The sequence below is a fragment of the Podarcis tiliguerta genome (genome assembly GCF_965153285.1).
Source record: "Podarcis tiliguerta genome assembly, chromosome: 10".
NCBI lineage: Eukaryota > Metazoa > Chordata > Lepidosauria > Squamata > Lacertidae > Podarcis > Podarcis tiliguerta.
Genome location: NC_139543.1, coordinates 21500387 through 21519220, shown reverse-complemented (window position 1 = coordinate 21519220; position 18834 = coordinate 21500387). Strand labels below are relative to the sequence as shown.

Here is an 18834-nt window from a genome sequence, read left to right as displayed (position 1 = left end):
CTCTGCCCCAACAAATGCAGTCAGAACATTGCTGTGTGCTCATGTTGAAGCCTACTCAGAAGCAGTGAAGGCAGCAAAAAGGTACAGTGGTACCTCAGGTTACAGAAGTTTCAGGTTACAGACGCTTCAAGTTACGGACTCTGTTAACCCAGAAATAGTACCTCGGGTTAAGAACTTTGCTTCAGGATGAGAGCAGAAATCATGCGGCAGCGGCATGGCGGTGGCGGGAGGCCTCATTAGCTAAAGTGGTACCTCAGGTTAAGACCAGTTTCAGGTTAAGAACGGACCTCTGGAACGAATTAATTTCTTAACCCAAAGTACCACTGTATTTATTTTTCACCTTCATTGTGTCCTCTGCATGTTGTCCAGTGAAGCTTTTAGGTGCTTCAGGGCCTTTTACACATTGGCCCAAGGGAGGTAATTGAGCCATGGATATGATTGATGCTTCTTTAGGAGGAGGAGCGGTGAGAAGCCTTCACTAAACCTGGAATATCTCAGTAATTCTACACTGGTGTCAAATGATGGCAGCCAACCATTTCTCTTGGCTGTTCAGAAACCGCTTCCGATTGGCTGCGGGAGTTTTCTGCATTCAAGCGGAAGCCGTGTTGGGCATTTGGCTTCCAAAAAAAGTTCAAAAACCGGAACACTTATTTCAAAGTTTTTGGCTTTCAGGAGCCAATTTGTTCGACAACTAAGCCATTTGCGAACCGAGGTATAACAGTAGTCCAAAAGGGTTTACCCCCATACTGGGCTAGCTCCCCTGTCAGTGAAGTTCGAGGTTCAACATTACCTCAAAACAACAATACATCTACAATCAATAATACAGCAACACACACCCTTTCACCACATGTGAACTACTGTATATAACAATACTGCCACCAGACATTTGAAATCCATTAAAAACAGACATTAGATTTTGGGATTATGCTTTTTGTTGTAAACACTAGTTTTAGTCTACCAAGAACACTTTCCCATGCAGTCCCTATCAATTTCAGTGGGAACATAAGTGGGAGAAATACTCTTTAGGTTAAGAGGCCACAACCCTTGGTGGAATATTTTTGGGAGGGGGCACTGCAGTGGGGAGGCAGGGTGGAAAAATTATTTTCTGCCACTCCTGTTATGTATACTTAGTTCTGGATCCAGTCTACTGATTTTGCTCTTTTGCTAGTTCTTATTTTAACTTCAATAGGAAGAAGACAAAGATTCAAACAAAAGGTTAAAAAAACAAAACCACTTTTAGTTTCATTGATACTAGAACATGGTTAGCAAATAAGCCTGGAAGCTTCTGAATAATTTCTCTGGCATTTTATTTGCCACACTCCTGGTGGGGAAATGAATACAGTGGACTGGGCACAGATTCAATTTTAGTCATTTTCAGCATGAAGTAGTCAGATTGAGGATGCTAGTTCTTGCAGTTTTATCCAGGACAAAACAGTTTAAATATTTCAAGACATGTGGCATAAACTATAATTCGAAAAACAGCGACAAAACCCACTGTAAGAACTTTTATCTTACTGACTTTTTGCCACACTCTATCATTCTGCCATTGCATGATAAACTGGTCACTATCAATGTCAAATGAAGATGCAAATAGAGAAAGAAAAGATTTAGGAGTGTGAAATGAAGGCAAGAGGCCCCCTGAAATGAAATCAAGAGAGACAGTGAAATAAACACACAGTGATATTTCTTTACAAAAGATGATAGATGAGGGGAATTGAGTTATGCTTATTTTGTAATGGGAGAAAATAATTACAGCCTTCCACCAGGAAACCACAAAGACATTTATTGATCTGTTGTCCCCTGGATATGTCTAGTAATATTTAATAAAATAGAGAAAATAACTGCTTCAAAGCTCTGTAACTATAATCTCTTTTTTAAGTACAATTTTTTGGCAGGATTAAAAATGTCACATCTCTTGATTGTGAGTAGCTATGTGACTTGTTTTAAACAGACACTCACCTTAAGTAAATGGATTGAACATTGCAAATAGATACAAAATATACTACTTTTGAGTAAATACATATTATTTTCCCCATTTTTTCATGCTTTTGCAGCATTGCACAAAACACTACAACACAAAGTTTCAAAATAAATGTGTTTTTATCTCAAAACAAATGGAGAAAGAATATAACTGAACTGGTTATGTTGTGGTTTAGTCATGTCTGACTCTTCGTGACCCCATGGACCAGAGCACGCCAGGCACTCTTGTTTCCACTGCCTCCCGCAGTTTGGTCAGACTTATGCTCGTAGATTCGAGAACACTGTCCAACCATCTTATCCTCTGTTGCACCCTTCTCCTTGTGCCCTCAATCTTTCTCAACATTAGGGTCTTTTCCAGGGAGTCTTCTTTTCTCATGAGGTGGCCAAAGTACTGGAGTCTCAGCTTCAGGATCTGTCCTTCCAGTGAGCACTCAGGGCTGATTTCCTTCAGAATGGATAGGTTTGATCTTCTTGCAGTCCATGGGACTCTCAAGAGTCTCCTCCAGCACCATAATTCAAAAGCCTCACTTCTTTGGCAATCAGCCTTCTTTATAGTCCAGCTCTCACTTCCATACATCACTACTGGGAAAATACTGGTTATATGTCAAATTTATTGTGTGCAAGGAACAGCAATAGTAATAGGGACGGCATCATCATTAGTTTTTGTTCTTCATTTGTGAAAAACTCCCTCAGGAGGTTTGGACTCTTCTTCATTGGAGGTTTTTAAACAGAGGTAGGCTAGTCATCTGTCATGGATGCTTTGGCTGAGTTTCCTGCATAGCAGGAGGTTGGACCAGATGACCCTGGGACGTCCCTTCTGACTCTATGACTCTGACACAGTTGTAGTCTGGTTTGTTAGGTTGACTGGTGGGTGTAAGAAGTGTGGTTGGTACTACCTGGCTGCAAGCAACTTGTAAGCACTTACAATTTCTGTATGCCTTAGAGATTAACTTTGTTTTCTGTGCCTTCTGCTTCCCTTAGCCGGAATCTGCCAAAATACCAGAAATGGACAAGCAGCAACATATTCTAACATGCTGTGATCTGCATACTAATTTTGCCAAATGAGTTATGTGAGGCTTGAAAATGTTCGCATTCTGTAGCAGTTGGGCCTGTATGTATGTGTGGGAAAGCAGAACTGCTTCCCCACCTGTCCGTCCCCCCATGTTGCAGTAGCCTCGCATGTTAGTGGAACACAAGAAAGGAGCCAACTTGTAGAGCTCCCCCAACAATGACAGCCAGAGACCTGCCAGTTGCATAAAGGATCTGCAGGCCAATAGCTCTTTCATGCATTCTATCAAATACTATTGTTGTCTAAGCTACAATTTAAATATTTCCAGAAACTTGTATTGATAAAAGCACCTGTTTGATCCTAAGTACTACCTCACATAAGGGACGCGGGTGGTGCTGTGGTCTAAACTACAGAGTCTAGGGCTTGCCGATCAGAAGGTCGGCGGTTCGAATCTCCGCGATGGGGTGAGCTCCCGTTGCTCGGTCCCTGCTCCTGCCAACCTAGCAGTTTGAAAGCACGTCAAAGTGCAAGTAGATAAATAGGTATTGCTCTGGCGGAAAGGTAAGCGGCATTTCTATGCGCTGCTCTGGTTCGCCAGAAGTGGCTTAGTTATGCTGGCCACATGACCCGGAAGCTGTACACCGGCTCCCTCAGCCAGTAAAGCGAGATGAACGCCACAACCCCAGAGTCGTCCACAACCAGACCTAACTGTCAGGGGTCCCTTTACCTTTACAACCTCACATAAATACTTTTAGATTTTATAGCAGCTTTTATGCTTGTGCTGTCTTGAAGCTTAATGCAAAGGAAATGGACAAAATACAAAGATTGCATGGATGCATTATATGTGTATCTGAATCAATACTATTTACTTAGTGCTAATGTACTAACCAGATTACAAGAACTGATGCAGTGGTAATCAATACCAAAAGTGAATAATACCATGAATGATCTCCGAAAAGGAAATGTGCGATGTTTTTAATTTGTATTAGCTAATTACATCAACATTTGTCTCTTTTTACGTTACGTAATGCACCACTAGCATAATCGTTCCCCACCCTCGCTTTATCCGTAAATTATAATTGGAGTTTCTGGAAATGTAGAATGCTAAATTCATAGCTAATGTTTCTTATTACTGCTATTTCTTTTGACTTTTGAACAATTGTTTCCATTGATTTGAATGACTTTGGATGTCTGATATTTAGATATCTACTGAAATTGGGGCCAGCATTTTCCAAGCACTCCTATTGATTTGATATAAACGTAAATGTTCATAGATTTCATCCTATGTAGTATAGTGGTTAGAATGTTGGATTGGGACATAGAGACCTGGATTCAAATCTCTGCTTAGCCACAAAACTCTCTGAGTAACCTTGGGCTGAGAGTTGCTGACTAGCCCAAGGTGCCTCAAATCTGGGGGGAGAAGAGAGGAAGTCTATTTCACAGGTGGAAGCCCTTGCACTACTGGGACAACATTGTTGGATACAACCTGTCAGTTAAGCTTGCCGGGGGGGGGGGGGTCATACAACTTTTCTTCATCACAATATAAAATGTATGTTATTAAGTCAACAGGTCGGATTTGTGCAGGCCAAGTTACTTAGGATAAAAATTTGGAGCTGTTTTCATCAGGTTCAAATATACCCAAATACCACCTATAGTATACAAATCCAAATGCATCCAAAATTCCAAACTGCATTGAATATCATAAACCCCCAACAACTGTGGATTGATAACCAGTAGCAAGTCGATTTCTGCAAAGTGTCGAACTCAAGTTTCTGTAACTAACTGAAATGTCAGATTCCAGCTTGAATCTATGATGAGAATTAGTCCTCCTATTATAGCTATATTATAGGTACAGTTCTTCTGCACTGCCTGTTCCATGTGATCTGTTTTGATTACTGCAGTCTGAGATCATAGACAAGCTGTCTGAAGAGGGCAGCCACCTCTTGCCCCTTGACCATCTTGACTTCTTAAAGCTAGCTATAAAGGATTGACTGGGGGTGTCCACAGAGTGATCAGTGATTCATTGGAGGAGGGTGTTACCATCTCTACCTTGAAAGAGGAGGGGGTGGCCATGCACCCCCTCCTTAAGAGGGCCTCCGTAGACCTGGATGTGTGTGAATCAACGATTGCCCAGCTGCAAACATCCCTTTATGGGGCAATGTGCTCAATATGGTGTTGTTGGTCCAGCTTCAGGCAAGCTTGGTGGAGGTTAACTATCTGGATCCATATCAGTCCAACTTTAGGTCTGGTCATAACACTAAAGCTACCTTTGATGACATGCAATGGGAGAGAGAAGGAGGGAGTGTGACTCTGCTCATGTTCATTAACCTCTCAGTGGCTTTTGATACTTTTTCATATATTTATTAATTGTTAACTTTATATGCCACCCTTCATTCAAGGATACAATCGTATCCTTCTGCAGTGACTCAAGGATGGAGGCATAGTACTTCAGCGGTTCTGTTCCTACCTCCAGATCTGTTTCCGGAAAGTAACGATACTGCTTTGATATGTTTTGCAATTGAGTGGTATATAAATACTTATATAAATAAACAAATGACTTGGGCCCCAAATATCTGAGAGATCGTCACCTCTTTCTCTACATACTCGCTCAGAGCTTAGAATCAGCAGAGAGAGCACACTTGGTTGTTCCACCACAGCTCCAGAAGTGTTTGGTTTTTTAAAAAAACAACAACAGAAGACCCACATCATGGTACAGAGTTATTTCAACTAGCCACAAATTACTCTATGAGCAAGCAAGATACAATTTGACTTCACACTAAGTTCGGACATGGATTAAATAATTGCCTAAACCTCATCGCATTCCAATTCTGATGTACATCAGATACATCCCCCCCCCACCGAATGAGTCACAAATAGACTTTGTACTTTCACTCATGTACATGGAAGAAAGTTGAAATGCCCAGTCACATACCAATAGGGCTCTTGCTGAGCTACAATATTTGTGAGATTTGTCACTGGAATCTGGCGTCAGATATATGAGCATTTAATCCAGAGATAATGACATTTTTCCATATTGTCAGCCAAGTAAATAGTAATTTAGTGAGTTAGAGGTGTGGTGTGGCAAGCTAAACTATGTCCTTAAAAGTTAAAGTCAGAGGTGCCTCTTAAAAATTTAGTAACAGTTATCCAGATTGGCTACCTCAGACATAGGCAAACACGGCCCTCCAGATGTTTTGAGACTACAATTCCCATCATCCCTGACCACTGGTCCTGTTAGCTAGGGATGATGGGAGTTGTAGTCCCAAAACATCTGGAGGGCCAAGTTTGCCTAAGCCTGGGCTACCTGATAAGATTATACAGTATATAAATAGATTTTTGGCCTTTAGGAGTTAGAGGTAGCTGCATTTGTTGTTGTTTTAATGATGTTTTTCTCTATTAGGATTTCTAACAATTTCCAAGAAAGAAAACAACAATAATAATATGTAGAGTCACAGAACTGTGGGGTTGAAAGTGACCCCAAGGATCATCTAGTACAAACCCCTGCAATTCAGGAATCACAGCTAAATAATACCTGGCAGATGGCCATCCACCCTCTGTTTAAAAACCTCCAGTGACGGAAAGTCCATTACTTTCCCAGGTAGTCCGTTCCATTGTTGAACAGCTCTTGCCTTCTCTCTATACCAATGTTAAATACTATTAAATCTCAAGGGTTCTGTGCCTTAGTTTCATTTTTGGATGTTGTTGTTAGAAATCTTACTATAGCATGTAAGCATAACGCTTGAACACTTTTTTGTGCAACTTGCCTTTGTATTTCAGTAATGAGAAATGTAGCAGGAGGAAGTTAAAAGTGGTTGAACCCAAAATAATAGGTTACAATATGTCTTAGTCCAATACACAATGTTGCTGAATGCAAAAACTATTGCAAAAATGTAGCAAATAGTTTGATAGATTTATCTCTAGCCTCCTGATGATCTGATGTCACCTTGCACTCTTGACAAGGTGAAGTAAGGTTGATGGAAATTAACATTTTTAAAATTTGATTTAAAAATGACAACATTTTTATTATCCTTATTTTGGCTTGTTATTTAAAGGCCTTTTGCAGAAATCAAAGGACACATCTCAGTTACTATTTCAATAAGCAGTCAGTCATGACATAATCTACCTTTAATTTTTTCAAAAAACCCTTAAAGCTAATGTTGAACAATGAAGAAAAAAACAGCAAAGTATTGATTCTAGAAGACAACCATATTTTATTGTGTCTATTCTCACTGCGTATCGCTCCATTTAATATTATGCAATAGAAACCTACAATAAGCCATATTAAATTGCTTATTGACATCTAAATGGCCCATATTTATTATCTGATATAGAAGATGAAGCATCAATAGTAACTGAATTTTCAGTTGACAGATTATCATTGAACTGTCAATACAACATAGATATGCTGTTTCTCTAAGTACATTGTACTGGGAGCAATTCCCCAGAAAAGGAATACATGCATTTTCTCTCAATGAATTAGAAGATTTAAAATGAACCATCTATTTTTGGTAATAGTTATGACGATACAAAACTTCATTGGCAAGTATAAATTTTAAACAATGGGACACCAAAATATTCTCGGCCTAATTAAATTTACTTAGTTTCTCTGTCTATTTTTGCCTCTTGGGACCCCAAGACCCTCTGAGTTTCATGTAATTTAAAGTATAATCGACATGTACAAATAATACATTTGAATATGTTGTTGCTACAGAAGAGAATTGGACTCGCCAGGCAATACTGTAAGATAGTAGTTCATATAGCCCAATATGTAATTGCTCCATATTCAACACATTACGTTATGTGTTTCTCGAGTCAACTAAACCCTCATCCAAGCCACACTTTCATGTAAATCAGTCTTCAGCTTTATTGAGAACACAACCTGAACAGCTAACACTCATACACTCAGATGATCAAATACTTATATACAGTGGTGCCTCGGGTTAAGAAATAACCTGAAATGGTTATTAATCTGAGGCGTGCTTTCGCTAATGGGGTCTCTTGCTGCCACTGCGCCGCAGGCGCGTGATTTCCGTTCTTATCCTGGGGTAAAGTTCTTAACCTGGAGCAACCACTTCCTGGTTAGTGGAGTTTGTAACCTGAAGCGCCTGTAACCTGAAGCATCTGTAACCCAAGGTACCACTGTATTACAGAAGGACAAATAGAAACTTGAACCAAAGGGACTAAGGTAAAACTAATGGGTTGGAAGACAATGCAAGGCTGCAACTCAACATGGCAAAGAACAAGTCCAGAGGTGTTTCAGGGAAATGTGGCCTAAACAGAATTTTAAAAATTTACCTAGGAGCAGCCAATCAATGGCTAACTGCCATCAAGGCCTGATCCCCTACTGCCAGATCTACAGAGGAAAATTAAAGCAGTTCAAAATGCAGAGACAAGTTCAATTAGGGCCCAACGGTAATAATTATTAGAAACTGTGTGAACAACACACAGTTCTTACAGCATTTTTGCCTGGGCTGAAGTATTTTAGGTGACAAAAGCAACACCTTTTCTCTTTTAAAAGCAAATGTCTAGGTCTAATGACATCATTTGCCATCTGCAGACATTTTCTAATAAGAAGCCATAGAAACCACACTTTCATTTTAAAAAATTAAAATAAAATAAAACCATCAGTCTTGGGTTTTTTAAATCTGCTAGGTAAGGTGTGCATAAACTTCTCCATGGGTGTGTGAATGCAAAATACTTCAGTTTAAGCAGAAAATGGTATATTGGAAATGACAGGATGAAAATAAAATGAGAATGAGAATAAATGTAATTGGTGTAAACAGGGGTGAGCAAACCTTTTCAGCAGGGGGCCTGTCCACTGTCCCTCAGACTTTGTGGGGGGCCAGACTATATTTGGGGGGGGTGAATTCCTATGCTCCACAAATAACCCAGAGATGCATTTTAAATAAAAACACACATTCTACTCATGTAAAAACACCAGGCAGGCCCCACAAATAACCCAAAGATGCATTTTAAATAAAAGGGCACGTTCTATTCATGTAAAAACATGCTGATTCCTGGACCATCCACGGGCCGGATTTAGAAGGTGATTGGGCTGGATCCGGCCCTTGGGGCTTAATTTGCCTACCCATGGTGTAAGAGATGCTTCTGTAAGAAAAAAAAATCCTTTTCTTGTTTTGCGTACTTGTTGTATATTGTATGATGATGCAAAGATGTAAGAAAACAGTTGCCAACTTTTAAAGTGACTTTTCCTTTCCGGCAATGGGGTTGTGCGTACATCTCCCGTGTCACTTGCTGAACACGTTTCTACTTTCCTTACAGACATTTTCAAGAAACACCACCTATTGTGGAGCACAGGATGACGAGTATCGGGTGGAGGTTACAATACCTTTGCAGCGGGTGGACTTATTTGACGAGCAGTTCAGCTCAGTCTTGTTGACATCTATATCTGTCTTCACCCAGGGGGTGCTTACCATAGCAAATCTAGGCACATATGAAGGCCGCTTCATTCAGGTAAGGAATATTGATTGTGATTTTTCCTTCTCACTTGAACTTCACCCCGTGTGGTAAGGGTTGAGGGAGGGAAGGGAAGGGAGGGAAGCTTCACTTTACTGGGAATGAAAGACAATGTAAATGAATGTCAAAAGAATATATAGATATAGGTTAAATGGGAATTAGAAGAAAGCCAAGTGGAATAAAATCTTGATGCTAGGGTTTCTGAGTTGCTTTCTCTGACACCTTGATCTATGATGGTACTCGCTTATTTCATGCAAATGTCTAGGCCAGTAGCAAAAGAGAGGTTGAATTTCATTTTCAGAGTTTCTGAAACCTTGAGGTGAGGAAAATAGCAAAGGGTTGGCTATAAGGAAAATGTTAGTAATAGCAAAATCGTTTCTTTTTGCAAGTTCCTCTTAGCCTTCTGCAAATTTTTGTGCTTCAACATAGAGTGTTTTTGATAGGAGTACAAGTAGTTAGATGTTTCTGCTTTATAATGGCCTTATTATTCATTCATTTCTTATGCCAGATCGTTTCGCTCAGCATTTTGCCCCCCATCACATGAAACATTAAAAAAAAAATGTAGGACAATGCTTCCAGAACACGTTTCCTTTTGTAAGGCCAGCCAAGGGAGCAAAAGGAATGTGATTGTATAAAATACATTGTGCCATTAGTAGAAATAGTCACATCCCCTGAATTAGGCTGGGTTGAGTTACAGAGCAAGTTATCTTTAGTATCATATTGCAGTAACCCACAGAGCCTTCCCCCTTTCTTCTCGTTGCGCAGCCCAAGAGCTGACACGTTCAACAGTACAGAACACATGGCCTGCCTTTAATGCCTAGTAACAACATCTACATTAAAATGCTGCTAATATATATATTTCCTTGAAATATCTTCTTTTTAAAAGGAGTTGAAGAGTTGCAGAAATGTTGTGTTTACAGGATATACAGCAAATTTAGAATGCAAGGTCTATTTAAATTAGTTTCCTCTTTTAATTATGCAAATAGAATCATAGAATCATAGAGTTGGAAGAGACCACAAGGGCCATCGAGTCCAACCCCCTGCCAAGCAGGAAACACCATCAGAGCACTCCTGACATATGGTTGTCAAGCCTCTGCTTAAAGACCTCCAAAGAAGGAGACTCCACCACACTCCTTGGCAGCAAATTCCACTGTCGAACAGCTCTTACTGTCAGGAAGTTCTTCCTAATGTTTAGGTGGAATCTTCTTTCTTGTAGTTTGGATCCATTGCTCCGTGTCCGCTTGTCTGGAGCAGCAGAAAACAACCTTTCTCCCTCCTCTATGTGACATCCTTTTATATATTTGAACATGGCTATCATATCAAATAGTTGCCTGGGAAATAGTGTCAAGCATGTTTGTTATCAAAATCCCTAAGTTTTAGCAGATGAGAAGGGAAAAGGGAGGTTTCCACAATTATTAGAATGTCTTTAATTATCCTGGGATGGAGCATTGCCTTACATCAGATTATTAGAACAGTTACATCACTGAACAAATCTAATGTCCCAACACTTGATTTAGAAGCTCATAAATGCTTGTCATCATCTGGCCAAAGCTAAATTTATTAAAATTTCATTTTATGTGGCTAGCAAGTAGAAAGGAGTGCTTCTTTGCTTCTGAACAGCAGGAAATGAGGCAACCGAACCAATATAGTTATTGGAAACAATGGTTGTGTACAAAGTTCAGCCAAAATTCACAGAACTCCATGTTTAAGTTTCCTTTGGGTAGAGTAATCCCAAGCCCTTACTGGTAGCATAATGGAATGGTATAGCCACTGACAAGATACACAACTCTACCACTTGCTCTGGCCAGGTCAGAAGGTGAGGGACCAGGGGTGGGATGCACTTTTGCAATGCTAGCTCCGTGGTTGGCTAAATGTAAAAGTCCAGATCAGTCTCCTTGCATCATGTAAATATACCTCAACAATCATCCCCAGTGAACAACCTGGCTGCTGAACTCTGCACCAGCTGAAGTTTCCAAACTGTATTCAGAGGCAGCCCTATGTATACTACACTGCAGTAATCTAACCTGTAGGTTACCAGAACATAGACAATAGTAGTTAGGTGAGCCCTGTCCAGATAGGGGGTGATATGTAGTTCAGATAGCACATAGTTTAATGATTATAATCAAATACGTGACAATCCATTGGGCTACAGTGAGACTGCCCTTCCCCCCCCAAATCTAATCCACCCTCTGTTCGCTCCATCAGATACCTAGAAAGCGGCTTTTGAAAAATAATAACAGTATTTAGTTGCTGTATTTTTGCATTGTTTTAAAACCTGCTTTTGGTTGTTTTGTTGTTGTAGGTCTGTAAATTGCCTTGAGATTTATATGAAGGGCAATTCATGAATTAATAAAATAATAAATACATAGCATTTGCATAGAAAAATAGTGAGAGCATGGTCATGGAAATTCAAACAGACCATGATATAATATGTAAGTGGCTTTCGCCATGGCCCCAAAGAATATTACATATTTACTGCTCCCACCGCTCCCTGCAAATCAGGCAGATTGGACGAAGATTAATGCATCTGTTTGGAGCAAAACAAAAACAACTTGGGTTCTGTCTCTTACTGTTTTTCTATATTGGTCCTGAGGGCTTGTATACAGCAATGTAACACACACTGAGCTACTACTGAGCAGGTATCCTTTTCAATTACTGTCTTCTAGTTTATTTTGAAGATCAAACCACTTTATCAGCTGAGAAGAAAGTGTAGAGTTTATCATCCTAACTACTTCAGGCAATTAAGTATTAGACTTGGAAATGGATTTTGTCTTTAGAGTGCAGATAAAAATCTTAGTCTTTCCCCCTCTTTTAAAGAGAGTAATGATATGGGGAGAAGGGAATAATCTTGCTCTACTGGAGAACTTCCAGCCCAGTCAAACACATTGTTTTGGCTACACCAAAGTGTTAAACTTTGTGTTGGTCCCTGAATATCCTTGATTTCAGAGTTCATTAAATATTGTTGAGTTTCTGTTACAAAACAGACTGCTAATAATTTTTTTCCTGCTAAGACAGCTGTCACGCATGAGAAAAGAAAGAAAAATGGCTTTACTTCCTCTGAAAGCTGGATGACAATCTCTCTGCAAGTTTTTCTCCTCCCCCCAACCCAAGAGTTTGCAGCTGTTTCTGCCTCTTACTGTTTTTGATGTGTGGCTGGGAATGCAGCCTTTAACTACAGCTGTTGGGTGCAAAGTGAATTGGGTATTTCTCAGCAGTGGTTTGGTTAGAAAGAATGATGCTGTCACAAATAGCAATATTATGGACATAAAGCTATATTATCAGTGGGTGAAAGTTGGGCATGGTTTATGGAAGTTATAGAAATATGATGACTTGCACCAGAAATAGACACCTTGAACCCTTTTTCCAGCTGGTTAGTCTGATACAAAAATTCCCACAATAAGCCAGGCTACATTTGAGGGCACAAAGAGAAGGGGACGACAGAGGACGAGATGGATGGACAGTGTTCTCGAAGCTACCAGCATGAGTTTGACCAAACTGCTGGAGGCAGTGGAAGACAGGAGTGCCTGGCGTGCTCTGGTCCATGGGGTCACGAAGAGTCGGACACGACTAAACAACAACAACAACATTAGGCCACTAACCCACACTTTATAAACCATGGTTTATAAACCTGTTTAACAGTGTTAAACATAGCCATGTACTTTATTTCCACCATGTTCAGGTTTTATCATGGAGATCTTGAGTTGCATGAAACCAAGAGTTCCCTGTTATGTCTGAACTGGGGGACTCCAGTTAATGTCGATCAGATACTGTACTACCAGTGGCGTAGCATGGGGGGGGCAGGGGGGGGCAGCTGCACCGGGCACAACATCTGGGGGGGGGCGCTCGCACTCACAGCCCCCTGCTAAAATCCACGGGTTAGGGGGCACAAATTACTTGCCTTGCCCCGGGTGCTGACAACCCACGCTACGCCACTGTATACTACAACCTTGTTCTGTTAACCAACATTAAGTCATGGTTCCCCAGTTTGGATATAACCGGAAACTCTGAATTAATGCTAACTATGCCAGACCTGGCACGCCATGGAAGAAGAAGAGGAGAAAGGGAAGAGCATGTGTCCGTGGTACTCACTATGGCTTCATAAACCAGAATCTATTTTTTACAAGGTTATACACAATTTAGTGCTGTCGATCTTGGGGAGCCAGTGTGGTGTAATGGTTAGAGTGCTGGACTAGGACTTAGGAAACTAGGGTTCAAGTCCCTACTTGGGCAGGGAGCTCACTGGTTGACCTTGGACCAGTTGCTGCCTCTTAACCTACCGTATCTCACAGGGATGTTGTGAGGAGGGGGGAAACCATGTGTACCACCTCAAACTCCTTGGAGAAAAAGGTGGGATATAAATGCAGCAACAAGAACAATAATAATACAAACTAATATCACTGGCCTTTGCATACTGATACAAGGGTATTAATGTCATCAGAAGTTCCCACTGATGGAAGCTTCTTCTGGATCAAAGAGCCTTCCTTCTACTGAGTGGGCAGTACTGGATTCAGCCCAGTGTTGGCAAAGTTGGTTCAAGTAAGTGGGATATTGAGCAATCCAACAGGTTTAAGGGTATGTGGTAGGGAAACCAAGTGATTCTTTTGAGATAATTCCTTGTTAAAATAGAAAAGGTGAAAGTCTCCAAAGTGCACCTATTATACTATATCTCTACCTCTCTATCTATATATAACTTTTTATTATTTTCTTTTTTAAACATAAAATATACCAACATTGCAATAACAAGTCATATACTTTTTGCTCTGCCGAGCTCATGACTTCCCTCCATCCCTTCAACTGGTTTTTTATTTCCAAATAGATTGTATGCACACTTTAACTGTCAGTTTCTGTCCTTCTTTATACTTAAAGTCTTCTCTTCTCCATGGTCAGATACTATTTTTACATTTCGTTGCAAGATTTATTTCAATCCTGCTAGTGTCTTCACATTTTTACAATGATCATTCAAATACCAAATAAATTTACTCCAGTCTCTTTGGAATTTCTGGTCGCTTTGGTTCCGGATCCTACCAATCAGCTTGGCCAACTCCGCATAGTCCATCATCTTCATCTGCCACTCCTCAGTTGTTGGTAATTCCTGTAATTTCCACCTTTGGGTGCCCACCCTGTGGAACGCCCTCCCTTCAGATGTCATGGAAATAAGCAGCTATCCTATCTTTAAAAGACATCTGAAGGCAGCCCTGTTTAGGGAAGTTTTTAATATTTAATGCTGTATTGTTTTTAACACTCGATTGGGAGCCACCCAGAGTGGCTGGGGAAACTCAGCCAGATGGGCGGGGTATAAATAATAAATTATTATTATATTGTATATATAAAATTCTTGCCGCTGTTATGGTATACATAAATAATCTTTGATCTACCTTTGCAATTTCTTCTCCCATGAAACCAAGCAAAAATGCTTCCGGTTTCTTGGGGAAAGTATATTTAAACCTCTATTTATTATACTCAATGAATTAAAATGTTATATACAGTATTTTAAAGATACTTACATGCTCTTTTTACAAGAGTAGGCTGAAAATGATGTGAAAATACAGCAAAGTTGGCTTTGGGCATATCTGTTCTGGATGACAGCTTACACCTGCCAGACAGCCGTAGAAAAATAATAAGGCAGAACTTGGTTTAGTTTCAAGCAAGCCTTCTGGTTTTGTAGAAATCATCTTTGAGATGCATACTGAATAACACAGCTGTAATAGGCACCAACGCTGACCCCCACTGTGATAAAAAAAAAGTTACTGCATTCATTTTCACGGAAATAATTACAGTCTTAATATGCAGACTTGGGTGTCATTTAACTGGTAGTCGAGACTTCTGACTGTATTGGGATCAATTGGTAGTGTGAAAAAGAAATGCTTGACTGAATTTATCTGGTAGCCATGTACTTCAAGCTGAATACTCACTTCCAGTAGAAATGAGACATTAATCTCTTGATCTTATATATTCAGTACTTGCCATCACCATAGACAGCAATTACTGAAATATCCTGAGTTGCTGTAGAAAGCCACTACACATTCATCTGTGATTATATTTTAATGTTAAAATCCATCTATCAGCAGAGCCAGCATTATAAATCTAACTCAGACATTTAATCAGGAAAGTTTAGTCTGTATTTCTTGGCTCAAAGTGCACTATAGTATTTACTCTGAAGGGGGACGGGAGAATGAAGCTAAACTTTTTTGGAATGGATGCTTGTCAAGGTCTTGTTTATACAATTCAAGAAAGGTTAATAGTCATTGTGGTGTAGAGAGATCAGGGACGCAGGTGGAGCTGTGGTCTAAACCACTGAGCCTCTTGGGCTTGCCGATCGGAAGGTCGGCGGTTCGAATCCCCATGACGGGGTGAGCTCCCGTTGCTCCGTCCCAGCTCCTGCCAACCTAGCACTTTGAAAGCACGCCAGTGCAGGTAGGTAAATAGGTACCACTGTGGCGCGAAGGTAAACGGTGTTTCTGTGTGCTCTGGTTTCCGTCATGGTGTTCCATTGCGCCAAAAGCCCTTTAGTCATGCTGGCCACATGACCCGGAAAGCTGTGTGTGGATAAACGCTGGCTCTTTCGGCCAGAAAGCGAAATGAGCACCACAACCCCATAGTCGCCTTTGACTGGACTTAACTGTCCAGGGGTCTTTTATCTTTACCTTTTTTTAGAGAGATCTAGGTTTAGATCCCTGTCATGAATCTCACTGGATGACACTGGGCCAGTCACATTGTCTCAGCCCAACCTACCTCATTGTGAGAATAAAATGGGGAGGGGAGAGAACTCCGTATGCCATTCTGAGCTCCTTGGAGGAAAAGTGGCATATAAATATAATAATTAATAAAGAAAATATGCTACACGTAACCAACAAAACTAAACCCATTGGTGAGAATAACAAATGTGAAATGCTTCTAATTATTATAGGGAAATGAAGCAAAACTTTAATTCAACATGAAAATATGAGAATGTAGTCAAAATAGAAGATTGCAGAGATGGTACAGTAACAAATTGACCTCAGTTCAGGTCAAAGCCTAATATGACATGTTTTGACCCAATTGGTCTTCAGAAGAAAATTATTAAATACAACTTGGTGCCGTTTTCTCCAATCCAGCAGTAAAATGCAGGTTTTCCCAGGTAAAATGCTAAGTCAAAAACAAAAAACCCCACCATTCAGACATTGACCTGGAAATCCCAGATCTGTGCCTAGAAAATGTGGCAAAGCCCTTAGGGATGAGCCCTTATACAGCTTCCCAGAGGTTGTGGCAATGGCCTCAACATAGCGTAGGTAATAATGAGTTTATAGCACTTCCAACTTTTACTAGTAGCAAGGAATGTCTTCAGCCTGGATTGCCAGAACAAAGCTTGTTTACTTGCTGTGGTGTTCAGTTTCAGTGATAATGGATCCTTGCTGAAGTACTGGGCAGCTCTTTAGAACCATGGAAACAGGACCAAATGGTTCTGGCATTGTTTTGAAGGTGCATCTTAGAAGCAATTTGAGGGTTAACGCATGCTCAGTCAAGAAATAACATTTGGCAATAAGAGGAAGCATTCTTGGCATTTTGCAGCAGTGGGCATTCAAGAGAAAACACAGCTAATGATCCATTATAAAGGTATTTGCAGCTGTGGATTTACCTCTCCCTAATACCAACATTAATCTGTTTTTTCACGCAGCTTTGCAGTTTATTCGTGTATGTGTGTGTGTTTCACACTTTCTCCTGGTTGTAAAACCAAACCATGTCTGAAACACTGTGTCAAAGTTGCATGCCGCTTAAACTACACATCTCCACTGAGTTTTTGCTTCTTCCGCACAGCCAGATGATGACCACAAAATTGTACTTAAATTTGCCCATAAATGTGGCAAGAAAGCTTTTTTTTAAAAAAAAAAGTCAGTGGATTCCACCCCTCTGAGAAGACGGCACTGGTCTTTTAAAAGTTTATTTCAAAGTAATTCAAAGATGTTAAGTGGGATTTCATAGAAATTTTTACTTGAGGAATTCAACTCTGCCACAGTTGACTTTTAACAGAACACTATTGCACCCTGTAATAGCTATTAACCTTTATCTAAAAATAAGACTTCTACATGCCAGTTTTGGTTAGCCTCATACACACTAAGCTGCACAAAGCTAAAACAGTATTTCTGTGCATTTTAAGATGTGGCAAACTATTCCATCTTGTCCCCAATGCTATTTAACATCTATAGGAAACTGCTGGGAGCTGTCACCAGAAGTTTTGGAGTGAAGTGTCACCCATATGTGGATGACACCCAGATCTATTTCTCTTATCTATCTGAGTTAGGAGAGGTGGCTTGAGGTGCTAGACAAGTGTTTGGACGTGGGCCAACAACCAGAAATTGCATCCTGAAAGGACAGGTGTTATGTGTTTCAAGTTCCTTGGTCCAGAAGGTGGGAACACAGATTGTTCTGGATGGGGTTGTATTCCCCTGGAAGGGGCAGGTTCGTAGGTTGGGGGTACTCTTGGATCCAACATTGTCAGTTGAAGGACAGGTGGCCTCTGTGTCTGAGAGTGGTTATTTCCAACTCCTGCTGGTTCACCAACTGCTGCTCCTTTCGGGCAGAGATGATTTGGACATGGTACTCCATGCTCTAATAACTTCCAGATTGGATTGTTGCAATGCATTTTATAAGGGGCTGCCCTTGAAGACAACTCAGAAACTTCCAACTGGTCCAAAATTTAGTGTCTAGGGTTACTTTTAAAATTCATTGCTGTCAGTCTAAAGTTTTTTGTTTCCCAAAAGTGATGCAACTTTAATCTTTTTTTTTCAGAAATGTTGACCTCTATTGTTTTTCAAAACATTGTTGATTTTAAGCTGTTTTCTCATTGGTTCTTAGTGCAAGATTACTGCATAATATGAATATAAATTGTTTGCTTTCTAAATTTTTCTTTTTCAGATAGTGATTTCTCGTTCAGAACACTATGAACCGTATGTAAATTTCCAACTGGATCACCATCCTGTTTCTCTAATTAAGAATTTGCCAGGCGATGATGGTTATATTCTGGTGGTCACCGGGAATAGGGTAAATATTTCATAATCTTTTGGTTATAGGGATACCTTTATACAGTGGTACTTCGGGTTACGAACTTAATTCATTCCAGAGGTTCGCTCTTAACCCCAAACCATTCTTAACCTGAGGTGCACTTTCACTAACGGGATCTCCCGCTGCCACTGCCGCACAATTTCTGTTCTCATCCTGGGACAAAGTTCTCAACCCAAGGTACTATTTCCAGGTTAGCGGAGTTTGCAACCCGAAGTGTTTGTAACCCGAAGCGTTTGTAACCCAAGGTGTACCACTGTATAAGGATTCTTCCTATTATCATTTTACAGTCCATCAGTTGTGTAAGCTGGTACCCCAAATAATGCACCCCA

The 18834-nt window shown here is 40.3% G+C and overlaps 1 protein-coding gene across 4 annotated transcripts in view; it reads left to right on the top strand.

The window, feature by feature from the left end:
• MET (MET proto-oncogene, receptor tyrosine kinase) overlaps positions 1–18834 on the top strand; it is a 97113-nt gene that overhangs the window by 30659 nt on the left and 47620 nt on the right. For all 4 annotated transcript variants that reach the window (XM_083399336.1, XM_083399333.1, XM_083399335.1 and 1 more), the window contains exons 3-4: positions 9272–9463; positions 18359–18484. In XM_083399336.1, coding sequence (XP_083255462.1) covers positions 9272–9463; positions 18359–18484 — 318 coding nt within the window. The remainder of the gene's footprint in view (positions 1–9271; positions 9464–18358; positions 18485–18834) is intronic.